At 48.3% G+C, this 14697-nt stretch overlaps 1 protein-coding gene across 5 annotated transcripts in view; it reads left to right on the top strand.

Annotated features, from left to right (window-relative positions):
* Positions 1-2868, top strand: part of RRBP1 (ribosome binding protein 1) — a 79093-nt gene extending 76225 nt beyond the window's left edge. For 3 of the 5 annotated variants that reach the window (XM_077282834.1, XM_077282837.1, XM_077282836.1), the window contains 2 exons: positions 752-799; positions 2384-2868. In XM_077282834.1, the coding sequence (XP_077138949.1) occupies positions 752-796 (45 nt within the window). In that variant the 3' untranslated portion in view covers positions 797-799; positions 2384-2868. The remainder of the gene's footprint in view (positions 1-751; positions 800-2383) is intronic. The other 2 variants (XM_077282835.1, XM_077282838.1) reach the window with 2 other exon arrangements.
* The last annotated feature ends 11829 nt before the right edge of the window (positions 2869-14697 follow it).

Here is a 14697-nt window from a genome sequence, read left to right on the forward strand (position 1 = left end):
TTCATTCTTCAACAGCGTTTAACATCAATGTGTTAACTGTTAGTCCAGGGATAACTTTTTGGAGAAACTCCATAGAGCTCAATACTGTTCCCCTAAATACCAACGAAGACATTTCACTAAATTCTTCATGTTGCACTGTACAAACACAGACGTATGAAAATATTAACTAGAGTTATTAGCTCCACACTTCTTCAGTGCTGTGTATTATATCTTCAGTGCTCATTTAGGCTGCTCACTGCAGCTGACAAGACCAGTGGCCTCTGGTCAAGTGACCATGATAGCATCATCACAGGTTCTTCTGCTCTTCTACATTGCTGCCTGCTTTTGATTGGTCAGCATCCTACAGGAGGCAGAAGTACACGCCCCCATTGAAAACTCTCTAAACACCCACTTGGGCTTAAGTAAAAGTAACTCATTAGGTGTCAAATATTTCACTGCTAATATTTCCACAACAGGGAGGAGAAATTAAAAAAAGCTCCTGTATACCGTCTTGTAGCCACTATTATATCATGTGCAGTTCAGCATGAACAATTTGATGAAAGGTCCTCTCTAACAATAGAATTATCATCAGAAAATTACTTATTGTTTACATCAGGTATTTGTGTTCCTTGTATTTAAATATTTTGGGCTGTGTTTTTTTTTTTTTATTACATTATTATTATTGTTTTGTTTTTTAAATAAATATTCATATGTAATAATCTCGCAGTTTTCATAGTGAACATCGGTGCTTTTTTATACTTTGTCTTTTCAGGAAGAGTTTACAGCAGTTTCCTTATCAGAGGCAGGATTACAATGACAGGTAACACCTCTATACACAGCTGATAACTGTGGATGCACCAATCACAATGGGTGATGTCACAGCTGACCTGCTCCCCCCTCCCTTCACAACGACCTTCATGTGCACACTCACATTAGATGCTTTAGTATATAAGAGAGGTTCAGTATCTGTTCATTATGGTTATTGTACATAAGTCTCCTAGAAAGTTCGGGTCTAAAAAAGCACCAGTGGCCTGTGTGAAAATTGCAAGATTTTGAGGAAGCGGTGACTGTGAAGGGGGAAGTGCACAATAGGGTGCAATCATAATATAGGGGATGGTATAAATTATAGGTTTGCTCACCTTGGGGTGGTTGTGTGAAGGCACAACCACAAAACAGGTTTAGATAGCCGGCTGCCACTGGCCCGTGGCTCGGGGGGAAAAAAATCGTACAGATGGAAATGACCAAAACAGGATAGAATCACATTACACACTGGACAAAGTCTTATTCTTTGACCGTTCTTTATAATCCACTACATTGAAATGCTTAGTGGATAATAAAGAACCTTCAAAGAATATTGCAGCAAGAGACTTCTTCCCAGCAGCACAGCCAATTTTTAAATGTGTGTTTTTTTGTTGTTTTTTTGTTTGTTTTTTTAGCCTGTTCTGGTAACATTTGAATTTTAGATTTTTAATGCATATTGTGATATAGAAAAATAAATACATTTAGCATAAAAACCTGATTTAAACAATAGATCACTTTCAGATGACGCATGCTTTTTTAATTCATTCTGAAATCTCCACAAAAATTTGATAGTGTAATTGTCATTATATAACAGTTTTTTTTTCTAGATTACGGGCACTGCATAATGTTTCTGATCATTGTTGGTCCTTGTCCTGAGACCCCCACTTACTGCACAAATCACCGCTCTGAAGTGGGCAGTTCCTGCACTAGGTGCGTGCACAGAATGGCGTACTACCTCATGATGAGTCTATGGGTCTATACATGTCTTCGAGTGATTGTACGGACCCATAGACTTACTATTGAGGGCACGCACACCACTCTGAAGTGGGTAGCTCCTACATGAGCTGCATGAACAGAGTGGTGTTTTGAATGTGCGGTGGGCATCTCAAGACCCAGACCCCACTGATCAGAAACACCTATGTAGCCCCTTTTAATATATAAAAACTCTTATAAAATTACAATTGCACTTAAAATGAAGAACACCATTAAGGTAGTTGTAAGCTATGGGCAGAGGTCCCATGAAAATAACCTGATTACATCTGATCATGGCGAATCCAGCAGAGGAATAAAATGCAATCTGTGGAGGGTTTAAAGAAGTGTTATTTCCTTACAGCACCAACACAGGGGAAATAGAGGATTACAGGTTGGCCATCAGTGGATTATCTCTGGGTCCTCCCGAGAGGCTCTGCTCTACACTGCAGCTAATTGATCTCTATTCCCCTTTACTATATTATATTACTAGATGGCGCAATGTTTCCTGGTCATTTGACCCATGTGGCTCAATCAGGAATATTCTATAAAGAATGGCTTGCGTAACTTTTTTTTTTTTTTTCTTCCCTTTGGGGTCTTGATGTTAATTTTTTTTTTCTTTTCTTTCTTTTAGGACCAAGATTCCATCATCCCTAGTGGAACATCCGTTTGATCCTATTTTATTTTAATTTTTTTTATTTTGTTACCGAAAAGCCTTAAACATTCCTTTTTTTTTTTTTTTTTTTTTTTTTTTGAGATTGAAATAATATTTTAGCAAGCCAAAATACTTCCAAATGTTTTAGTTAACATAATATCCACATCGTGTTAATCTGATGGGGAAACATTCCACGATGAAACCACTGACTGTGTCAGTATGCCATATCTTCACATCTACCTTCCAGACCAATGGACTAAACAGTTTTTTTTTGGCCTATGAAAAGGGACAGACTGTGTACTCTGTATGCAAATCAGTGCAATTTCTTTGTTTATTGAACAATTTATGGACGAAAGGGCAAGTAAATAAGCTGAAAATGCCGTATTGTAACTGGTCTCCAGTATAAAATCATGTGACTTGATGGTTGCTGAAATGACATTAAAATATTGATGTGGCCATGAAAACCATTTTTCTGCCTCCTTTTTCCCACCATCAAATTGTATGCAAACTGTTTTAATGAGATTATGCTGTTACTGTGAAACTTAACACCTGATTTAGAAATCCTAATAATCCTGCATGCCAACAAAATTGGTGCCATGTTGGATGACCGGGGCTTAGTACAACACTGACATCTTGATGCTCATGTTCCTATGCACTCATAACATTAAATTAAGCCTAGTGTTTGACTGTACAAAATGATACAGTTATATGAAAAAGTTTGGGCACCCCTATTAATCTTAAGCTCAATGTTTTATAAAAATTGGTTTTTTTGCAACAGCTATTTCAGTTTCATATATCTAATAACTGTTGGACACAGTAATGTTTCTGCCTTGAAATGAGGTTTATTGTACTAACAGAAAATGTTCAATCTGCATTCAAACAAAATTTGACAGGTGCATAAGTATGGGCACCTCACCAGAAAAGTGACATTAATATTTAGTAGATCCTCCTTTTGCAATAATAACAGCCTCTAGTTGCTTCCTGTAGCTTTTAATGAGTTCCTGGATGAAGGTATTTTTGACCATTCCTCTTTACAAAACAATTCCAGTTCAGTTAAGTTTGATGGTCGCTGAGCATGGACAGCCCTCTTCAAATGATCCCACAGATGTTCAATGATATTCAGGTCTGGGGACTGGGATGGCCATTCCAGAACAGTGTAATGTTCCTCTGCATGAATGCCTGAGTACATTTGGAGCGGTGTTTTGGATCATTGTCTTGCTGAAAGATCCATCCCCTGCGTAACTTCAACTTTGTCACTGATTCATGAACATTATTGTCAAGAATCTGCTGATACTGAGAGGAATCCATGCGTCCCTCAACTTTAACAAGATTCCTGATGCTGGCATTGGCCACACAGCCCCAAAGCATGATGGAACCTCCACCAAATTTTACTGTGGGTAGCAAGTGTTTTTCTTGGAATGCTGTGTTTTTTTGCCGCCATGCATAACGCCTTTTTGTATGACCAAACAACTCAATCTTGGTTTCATCAGTCCACAGGACCTTCTTCCAAAAAGAAATTGGCTTCTCCAAATGTGCTTTTGCATACCTCAGCCGACTCTGTTTGTGGCGTGCTTGCAGAAGCTTCTTTTGCATCACTCTCCCATACAGCTTCTTGTGCAAAGTGCGTTGTATAGTTGACCGATGCACAGTGACACCATCTGCAGCAAGTTGATGCTGCAGCTCTCTGGAGGTGGTCTGAAGATTGTCCTTGACTGATCTCACCAGTTTTCTTCTCTGCCTTTCTGATGTTTTTCTTGGCCTGCCACTTCTGGCCTTAACAAGAACTGTAACTGTGTTCTTCCATTTCCTTACTATGTTCCTCACAGTGGAAATTGACAGGTTAAATCTCTTAGGCAGCTTTTTGTATCCTTCCTCTGAATAACTATGTTGAATAATCTTTGTTTTCAGATCATTTGACAGTTGTTTTGAGGAGCCCATGATGCCACTCTTCAGAGGAGATTCAAACAGGAGAACAACTTGCAAGTGGCCACTTTAGGCCGGTTTCACACGTCAGTGGCTCCGGTACGTGAGGTGACAGTTTCCTCACGTACCGGAGACACTGACACACGTAGACCCATAAAAATCAATGCATCTGTGCAGATGTCATTGATTTTTTGCGGACCGTGTCTCCGTGTGCCAAACACGGAGACATGTCAGTGTTCGTGGGAGCGCACGTTTTACACGGACCCAATAGAGTCAATGGGTCCGCGTAAAACACGCACCTCACACGGACATTCTCCGTCTGGGGTCCGTGTGCGTGCAGGAGACAGCGCTACAGTAAGCGCTGTCCCCCCCACATGGTGCTGAAGCCGGTATTCATATCTTCCCTGTAGCAGCGTTTGCTATAGAGAAAATATGAAGAATAGTGTTAAAAATAAAGATCCATGTGTCCGCCGCCCCCCCACCCCCTGTGCGCCCCCCCGCTGGTCAGAAAATACTTATCCGGGTCCCCCGTCGGCTGTCGCTCCTTCCTGGTCTGGCCGCGCCTCCTACTGTATGCGGTCACGTGGGGCCGATCAATTACAATCATGAATAGTCGGCTCCGCCCCTATGGGAGGTGGAGCCACATATTCATGACTGTAAATGATCGGGCCCACGTGACCGCATGCAGGAGAAGCCGCGGCAAGACCAAGAAGGAGCGACAGCCGACGGGGGACCCGGGTAAGTATTTTCTGACCGGTGGGGGGGCGGCGGACACCTAAATCTTTATTTCTCCTACGTATCATTGGGGGACACAGGACGAATGGGGTGTTATGCTGCTGCCACCAGGAGGACACTAAGTTAAACACACACAAAAGATTAACTCCTCCCCTGCAGTATACACCCACAGGCTGGACAATCCAGAGCCAGTTCTTACTTAGTGTCTCAGGAGGCACTTGGGTCCTCAGGACCCCACTAATTTTTGTTTTTAACGGAAGGGAGCGACAGGCAAATTTTCAGCTCTGATCTCTCCCGCACCAACAACGGGCAAGTACATGGAGCGTTCCTCCTGTATCCTTTCCCGCGACGATGGATGCCAGCCCTGGCTCACTTTCCAGTGTGGCGACGGTTCCCTAGCGTTCCGATCTCCCTCCCTCCCTGTCAGGCGACCACGGGGACTAATCATCCACCTAAGTTTCCTGGAGCCAGGGCACAGCCGGACAGAATGCCATGGCGTCCGTGCAGCCGCCCACTGCATCACCACTGAACATAGCGGATGTTGCACGGCGGCAGAAGCTCTCCACCCTCTCCCTACTAAGGTGAAGGTGGATGGAGCATCGGCCCCATCGCACAAGGTAAGTGCGGGGGCCGACCAGCTGACTGGGGACCGCCCGTTCAGGGATCCACTCCTAATGCGGCGCTGCAGCCGCGGGGCACGGGCAATCCGGCGCTCTGTTAGGGCGGTGGCACAGTTTACCGTCCCTGGTCCAGATTCCACCACGGACAATCTGTGGCAGTGGCATCCTTGCGACGCGCATAGCAGGGAATCCACCGCCCGCCCACGACACGCCCCCCTCCCTCTCTCTCTCCCTCTCTGGGCGCTTCTCGTTCCCGAGAAGCGCCCTTCTCACATCTCGGCGGCCATCTTGGACCAGGAAGTGCGCTGGCGGCTCTGCAGCACCACAGCGCACAGGACTTCAGGATCTCTCTCTGCCAAGCACCGCGGAACTTGGTGAGACGCACTCAGTAGGATTGTCTCTTCCCCTGCCAGTACGCTCACTTTATGGCAAAGATGTCACAGTCTAGGCAAAAACGGACTGGAAAGACCCACTCTGTTATTTTTGCTGTGTGCACCTCCTGCAAGGTATCTCTGCCCCGAGGTCACACTACCCCGCTGTGCTCCGCCTGCGAAATGTCTGCGGCACAGGATACTCCGGCCTCTGACCCGGAATGTAGTGAGCCTAGTACCCCCGCATGGGCGTCCTCCCTTGCTCGATCTGTGGCATCCTTGGAAAGGACGATACAGTCCCTCCGTGACCCGTCCCTTACCCAGGGCGCTATCACGGATGATGTAACGCGGCCTAAAAACCCCTCTCGGCCTAGAGGTCGTACCGTTTCCAGAAGCCCTCTCTCATCTAGAAAGAAGTCCAGGGTAATATCTCCGGTCCGTGATCAGCCCTCCGGCTCAGAGAGCGAAGTCTCTCGTCACTCATCCCCAGCTCATAGCAGGGAATCCTTTCTGGACGACGCATCCAGCGTGTCCTGTTCCCCAGACTATCGTCACGACCAAGAGACCCTAGATTCTCTCATAGACTCGGTAAGTCAGACGCTACAGTTAGAGGAGGAAACCCCGTCCAAGGCGGTTCATCCCGTGTCATTCGGGCGAACCACAAAGGCTCATAGATTTTTTCCTACGCATCCTCAACTTAAGGACATTGTCGATCTCCACAGGGTCCGTCCGGATAAACGCTTCTCAGGTCAGAAGGCTATGCAATTGAAGTATCCGTTTGCTCAGGACCTTGCTAAGGAGTGGTCTCAGTCACCCTCCGTGGACCCGCCAGTGTCGCGGCTAGCCACCAAGGCGGTTCTATCCTCCTCCGAGGGCGCGTCCATCAAGCATCCCACTGATAGACAAATTGACCAGATGGCTCGCTCGGCTTTTGAAGCTTCCTCGGCTTCTCTCTTCCCTTCTTTTGCCGCCACATGGGTTGCAAAAACCATGACCCATTGGGCCGAGTCTTTAGCCTCTACAGCTCTACACGCCGACTTACCCCCCCGAGGTTTCACACCTGGCCACTCAGATTGCCAGAGCGGGGGACTTTGTAGTTTCCGCATCCTTAGACGCGGCCAATTGTGCCTCACAGGCAGCGGCCAATGCTGTCACGATCCGCAGATCCCTTTGGCTCAGGGACTGGAAAGCGGACTCAGGATCCAAAAAATCTCTCACGTCCCTTCCATACCAGGGCGAACGCCTTTTTGGGGACAAACTAGATAAAATTATCGCAGACTCCACAGGGGGAAAGAGCAAATTCCTTCCCCAGCAACGGACCTTTCGTCCCTTTCGCAACCAACAGGGCCGAGGCCGATATTTCCGTTTCGGCTCCAATTGGTCCAATTCTCCCTCCGCGCCACCCGGCGCCGGGAGAGGTCAGCGCAAGGACAGAACCTCCCAGCCATCTTTCAAACCTTCTCCCTCTTGGAGAGGCAGACCCAGACAACAGGGGTCCAGGGGGCCCAGACCCAACAGGTCTCCACCTCAATGACTCTTGGCAGACGCCAAAGGACACCGACAGAGTTGGCGGCCGCCTACTCTTCTTTCGGGACGCGTGGCTCTCGGTAGTTCCCGACCGATGGGTCCGCGAACTGGTATCCTTCGGTTACAAGATAGAGTTTGTTTCTCTTCCCCCATCTCGTTTCTTTCAGTCCCCTCCTCCCAGAGCAAGGGTCCGTCAGTATTTTCAGGCCATAAGATCGCTATGGGAAGACGGGGTCATCATCCCGGTACCTCAGAACGAGAGGTACCAAGGTTTCTATTCAAATCTTTTCATTGTACCAAAGAAGGACGGCTCAGTACGTCCAATATTGGACCTCAAGCTCCTCAACAAGTACGTCCGTGTACGTCAATTCCGTATGGAGTCCCTCCGCTCGGTAATTGCCTCTCTGGAAGAGGGCGAGTTCCTTGCGTCTCTAGATGTTCAAGACGCTTACTTGCACATTCCCATCCTACCGTCTCATCAGCGCTTCCTCCGCTTCGCGGTCCAGGGGCACCATTTTCAGTTTGTCGCCCTACCTTTCGGGCTGGCCACTGCTCTTCGGGTGTTCACCAAGGTCATGGCAGCTGCCGTGGCCATTCTACATGCTCGAGGCATAGTGGTGTTGCCCTACTTGGACGACATCCTCATAAAAGGCCCCTCTTTCCGGTCCTGTTCAGAAGCGGTAGACGTCACTATAAATACCTTTTTGCGCCTGGGCTGGAAAATCAATTTCAAAAAATCTTCCCCAGTCCCGGCCCAAACCATATCCTACCTGGGAATGATCTTAGACTCCTCTCAGGGTCTAGTACTTTTGCCTCCGGAAAAGGTATCCACTCTTCAGAGAGAAGTCCGGAAGCTTACTCAACCTCGCTCTCACTCCCTACGCTTCTCCATGAGGGTACTCGGCAGGATGGTGGCGGCAATGGAGGCAGTGCCCTTTGCGGTTTTTCACCTCCGTCCCTTACAACATGCCATTCTGGCAGTATGGGACAGGAATCCCGCCTCGCTCGACCGCTGTCTCCTTCTCTCTCGCCCAATCAGACAGTCCCTCAGGTGGTGGACCAAGAGGTCCTCCCTGACTCGGGGGAAGTCTTTCCTTCCGGTGCACTGGCTGGTTGTCACAACGGACGCCAGTCTCTTCGGCTGGGGTGCAGTGTTCCAGCGTCACTCGACTCAGGGTCGCTGGTCTCCGCAGGAGTCCCAGCTGCCCATCAATATCCTAGAGATTCGGGCAATCAGACTGGCTCTCCATCACTTTCAGCCGTTCCTCTCCGGCCGTGCGGTCAGAGTCCAGTCCGACAACGCCACTGCGGTAGCCTACATCAACCGCCAAGGGGGCACTCGCAGCAAGGCGGCCATGGTCGAGGTGACGCTAATTCTCCGCTGGGCCGAGACACATCATTCCATACTCTAAGCAGTTTTTATCCCAGGCGTGGAAAACTGGGAAGCGGACTTTCTCAGTCGCCACAGCCTCGATCCCGGAGAGTGGTCTCTCCATCCCGCAATCTTTCACCAGATATGCTCTCGATGGGGGACCCCGGACGTGGACCTAATGGCATCTCGCCTCAATTGCCAGGTTCCCGTCTTCATGGCCAGGTCTCACGACCCCTCAGCCTTCGGAGCCGACGCTCTCGTCCTCTCATGGCAGGGTTTCAGACTCCCATACATCTTTCCCCCAATTCCTCTTCTGACAAAGGTGATCAGGAAGATCAAGGCAGAACGGATCCCAGTACTTCTCATCGCTCCGGACTGGCCGCGCAGGACATGGTATGCCGAGATGGTTTAACTGGTCTCAGACGTACCTTGGAGGCTGCCGAGTCGCGCAGACCTCCTGTCTCAAGGGCCTATTTACCACCCGAACTCAGAGGCCCTGTGTTTAACGGTGTGGCCGTTGAGTCCTGGGTACTGAGGCAGAAGGGGTTGCCCCAGACGGTGATATCTACCATGCTCCGCGCACGCAAGCCTTCTTCTATGCGCATCTACCACCGCGCCTGGAAGGTATACTTCGCCTGGTGCAGGAAGCGGGGACGTTTCCCCCTCCGTTTTTCTATCCCTCACATTTTGGAATTCCTCCAATCAGGCGTAGACTTGGGTCTTGCTCTCAGCTCTCTTAAGGGCCAAATTTCTGCTCTCTCGGTTCTTTTTCAGAGAAAGATTGCAAACAGATTGCAGGTCAGGACCTTCATCCAGGGTGTTTCTCATATGGCTCCGCCTTACAAGATGCCCTTGGAACCATGGGACCTGAACCTAGTTCTCCGTGCTCTTCAAGAGCCCCCCTTTGAGCCCTTGCATGAAGTGTCTTTGCTGTTCTTGTCTTGGAAGATTGCCTTCCTCGTGGCTGTCACGTCTATTAGACGTGTCTCTGAGCTGGCAGCTCTGTCGTGCCGACCTCCTTTCCTCGTGTTCCACCAGGACAAGGTGGTTCTGCGGACATGTCCGACTTTTCTTCCGAAGGTCGTTTCCTCCTTCCATCTTAATGAGGAGATTGTCCTTCCCTCACTGTGCCCTGCTCCTTCCCACCGCACGGAAAGGGCGCTCCACACTCTGGACTTAGTGAGGGGTCTTAGACGTTACGTCTCCAGAACTGCGTCTCTCCGTAGGTCAGACGCCTTGTTCGTTCTTCCGCAGGGGCCACGGAAGGGACTACCTGCTTCCAAGGCCTCCATTGCCAAGTGGATTCGTTCCGCCATCCAAGAGTCCTACCGTGTCAAGGGTCACGCCGCACCTCCGGGGATCAAGGCTCATTCTACCCGGTCAGTCGGCGCGTCCTGGGCCATCCGGCACCAGGCATCGGCAGCGCAGGTCTGCAAGGCTGCTACATGGTCCAGCCTGCATACATTCACGAAGCACTACCATGTGCACTCTCAGGCCTCGGCAGACGCGTCCGTCGGTAGGCGAATCCTACAAGCGGCAGTGTCTCATCTGTAGCTCGTAGGCACGCACAGCATTTATAACTTCTTGTTGGCCCACCCAGGGACTGCTTTGGGACGTCCCATTCGTCCTGTGTCCCCCAATGATACGTAGGAGAAAAGGAGATTTTTGTGTACTCACCGTAAAATCTTTTTCTCCGAGTCATCATTGGGGGACACAGCACCCTCCCTGTTAGCCTAGTTGGCTCAATTGTTCTTTTCAGTCTGTGTTTTGACTATGACATGTTTTCTGTTTGTTAACTGGCTTACTCCTACTGCTTTGTTACCGAACTGGCTCTGGATTGTCCAGCCTGTGGGTGTATACTGCAGGGGAGGAGTTAATCTTTTGTGTGTGTTTAACTTAGTGTCCTCCTGGTGGCAGCAGCATAACACCCCATTCGTCCTGTGTCCCCCAATGATGACTCGGAGAAAAAGATTTTACGGTGAGTACACAAAAATCTCCTTTTTTAACACTATTCTTCATATTTTCTCTGCAGCAAACGTTACTGCAGAGAGGATATGAATCGCAGCTTCAGCACCATGCAGAGTGGGTACCACACGCTCCGTGTGGTACCCACTCGCCATACGGGCGGCACACGTGTGCCGCAGGTATGGCCTCCGTGAGTTCCCAGGCACACGGACACGGATAACTCCGGTACCGATTTATTCCGGTACCGGAATTATCTGGACGTGTGGGACAGCCCTTAAGTAGCTTTTCTCATGATTGCATACACCTGGCTATGAAGTTCAAAGCTCAATGAGGTTACAAAACCAAAAAAAGTGCTTTAGTAAGTCAGTAAAAAGTAGGTAGGAGTATTTTAAACAAGAAAATGATAAGGGTGCCCATACTTATGCACCTGTCAAATTTTGTTTGAATGCAGATTGCACATTTTCTGTTAGTACAATAAACCTCATTTCAAGGCAGAAACATTACTGTGTCCAACAGTTATTAGATATGACACTGAAATAGCTGTTGCAAAAAAAAACATTTTTTATAAAACATTAAGCTTAAGATTAATAGGGGTGCCCAAACTTTTTCATCTAACTGTATATTGTGAATACAACATATAAACTATTAACAAAATACAAAGTGGATGAAGTTATGAGACCTATAAATCAAATCTTCATTTTGTGTGGCCACACTTTGCTTCCAAAACCTCATCAAAGCATCAGTCCTTCAAGGTACACTTACACGCTGTTTTTGAAAGAACTTGATAATGAGGTTGCTCCAAACATCTTGGAGAACATCTAGGCTTGTACAAATCCTTCTGTCTCTTCATGTATTCTTACACAGACTCGATGTTGAGTTAAGGTCTCTCTGGGGTCAAATAATCTCTTCTTGGACACCTTGTTCTTCTTTAGGCTTCTATTTTTTGTGTCCAACTGTTCTCTTTGTTTTTCAGAATATTGAATGGGGTTGTTTGCCATTATTTTCCACAGTGTGTGCAAAATTGCAGAGACCAAATCGGAAAGTCTCAGGGCCAAAAACGTCTCTCTATGAATCAAAAAAGGGCTTATTAGAATGTAGGGAAAAAAAGTGCAATATTGACACGGTGGCTGTTTTTAGGGGGCTAGGGCAGCGGAAAGGTTTCCTCTAGTATATGTATTGGGGGCTTTTGGGAGCAGGACTCTGTTGAACTGCTTCGCAGATGGAACGGCACTGACCCTCCCCACATCTTATCAATGTCCTGTGTTTGTAAAAGTCATTTACACAAGGACCAAGATTAAACCATTTCACTGCCTTGCTAAAAACCATTCTCCGAGTTGGCTACAGGTAAGCCACAAAAGGGTTAAATCTACTTTCTTGTACAGATAGCTTTTGTAACCTCAGGACAGTGATATACTTATCTCTCATATCCTCCCTGTCTCACAACCCTAAACAGCTTTTCAACACTTTCAATTCTCTACTCCGTCCCCCTGCACCCCCTCACTCCCCTCTCATTTCTGCTGAAGACTTCGTATCGATCTTCTGTTTAAAGAAAGAGGCAATCAGAGAAAGCTTTGGCCCACAGCGCCCACTGCCCCTCTTAGCTGATCACCCCTGCTCCTCCAAAACCAGCTTCTCCACCATGGCAGAAGATCAGCTCTCCACCCTCCTGTCAAGATCACACCTCCCCACCTGCACGCTCGACCCGCTCCCATCCCACCTCATCCCCAACCTTTCCACGGTCTTCATCCCAACCCTAACGCACCTCTTCAACCTCTCACTCACAACAGGTGTCTTCCCCTCATCCTTCAAGCATGCCAAGATCACACCCATCCTCAAAAAGCCCTGCCTCGACTCATCCTCTGTGTCTAGCTATCGCCCGATATCTCTTCTTCCTTATGCCTCCAAATTGCTGGAGCAACACATCCATCTTGAACTGTCCTCTCACCTCTCCTCCTGCTCCCTCTTTGATCGATTACAATCTGGCTTCCGTTCCCATCACTCAACTGAAACTGCCCTAACTAAAGTCACCAATGACCTACTAACTGCCAGGAACAAGCGACACTACTCTGTCCTCCTTCTCCTGGACCTGTCTTCTGCCTTTGACACTGTGGACCACTCCCTTCTGCTACAAATCCTCTCATCTCTTGGCATCACAGACTTGGCCCTTTCCTGGATCTCATCATATCTGACAGATCGGACATTCAGTGTCTCCCTCCACCACACCACCTCCTCACCTCGCCCCTTGTTGGTCGGTGTTCCTCAAGGCTCTGTTCTAGGACCCCTACTCTTCTCCATCTACACCTTCGGTCTGGGACAGCTCATAGAATCCCACGGTATGCAGTACCATCTCTATGCTGATGACACGCAGATCTACCTATCCGGACCTGACCTCACCTCCTTACTTACCAAAATCCCGCACTGTCTGTCTGCTATTTTAGCCTTCTTTTCTGCTCGCTTTCTACAACTGAACATGGACAAAACAGAATTCATCATCTTTCCCCCATCTCACTCTACCCCTCCACCAGACCTATCCATCAATGTCAATGGCTGCTCACTTTCCCCAGTCCCACACGCCCGGTGCCTCGGGGTGATCCTCGACTCTGCCCTCTCTTTCAAGCCACATATCCAAGACCTTGCCACCTCAAACTCAAAAACATTTCCCGGATCCGCGCATTCCTTGACCGTGACACCACAAAAACACTAGTGCATGCCCTTATCATCTCCCGCCTCGACTACTGCAACCTCCTACTCTCTGGACTCCCCTCTAGCACTCTGGCACCACTCCAATCCATCCTACACTCTGCTGCTCGACTAATCTACTTGTCTCCCCGCTATTCCCCAGCCTCTCCCCTATGCCAAGCCCTTCACTGGCTTCCTATCGCCCAGAGACTCCAGTTCAAAACCCTCACAATGACCAGGGATGGCACCAGGCGCCTGATAGACCTTTTGGATGTGGTGGAGGGGAGGGGCCTCCCCAGTGTATTTCTGTCGCTCGACGCCGAAAAAGCGTTCGACAGGGTACACTGGGACTATATTGAACTCACTCTGGGGAAATTTGGGCTTACTGGCCAAATTGGTAGAGCAGTTATGGCATTGTACTCCAACCCCTGTGCGTCGGTTCGTTCGGCGGGTTTTAATTCTCGGACATTCCCTATTCGTAATGGTACGCGTCAGGGCTGCCCCCTCTCTCCGATTATCTTCGCTCTGGTCATGGAGCCCCTGGCTGCAAGAGTTAGACAGTCGACGGATATAAAGGGTATTGTGGTGGGGGGATCGGAACACAAAATCGGTCTCTATGCCGACGACGTAGTATTAACTTGCACTTCACCCTTAACCTCGTTGAATGCCATCACCTCCATTCTAACTGAATTTTCAGCGGTTTCGTATTATAAGCTTAATTTGACTAAATCCACAATTTTTCCCCTGTTTCTCCCGGCTTCCCTTCAGGTCCAAATCCAATCGAAATATGCGTTCATCTGGGCTCCCCTGGGATTCACGTACCTGGGCATCAAGATAACTAGGTTAGACAACATAGTCCGTGCAAACTGTGAGGGAACTCTTACAGAGGTCAGAAGAGGTATGGATCATTTATCGAATACGACTCTATCATGGATGGCACGTATACAAACTGCTAAAATGTTATTCCTGCCTAAAATTATGTACCTCTTCCGTTGTCTTCCCCTCTTTATCCCCTCGAAGTTTATCTCTGCTTTCCAATCGCTTATAGATCGGTTCATCTGGAACAAGAAACCTCATAGGGTCAGGCGTCGGATTATGTGT

Source organism: Ranitomeya variabilis, chromosome 2, assembly GCF_051348905.1.
Source record: "Ranitomeya variabilis isolate aRanVar5 chromosome 2, aRanVar5.hap1, whole genome shotgun sequence".
Classification (NCBI taxonomy): domain Eukaryota; kingdom Metazoa; phylum Chordata; class Amphibia; order Anura; family Dendrobatidae; genus Ranitomeya; species Ranitomeya variabilis.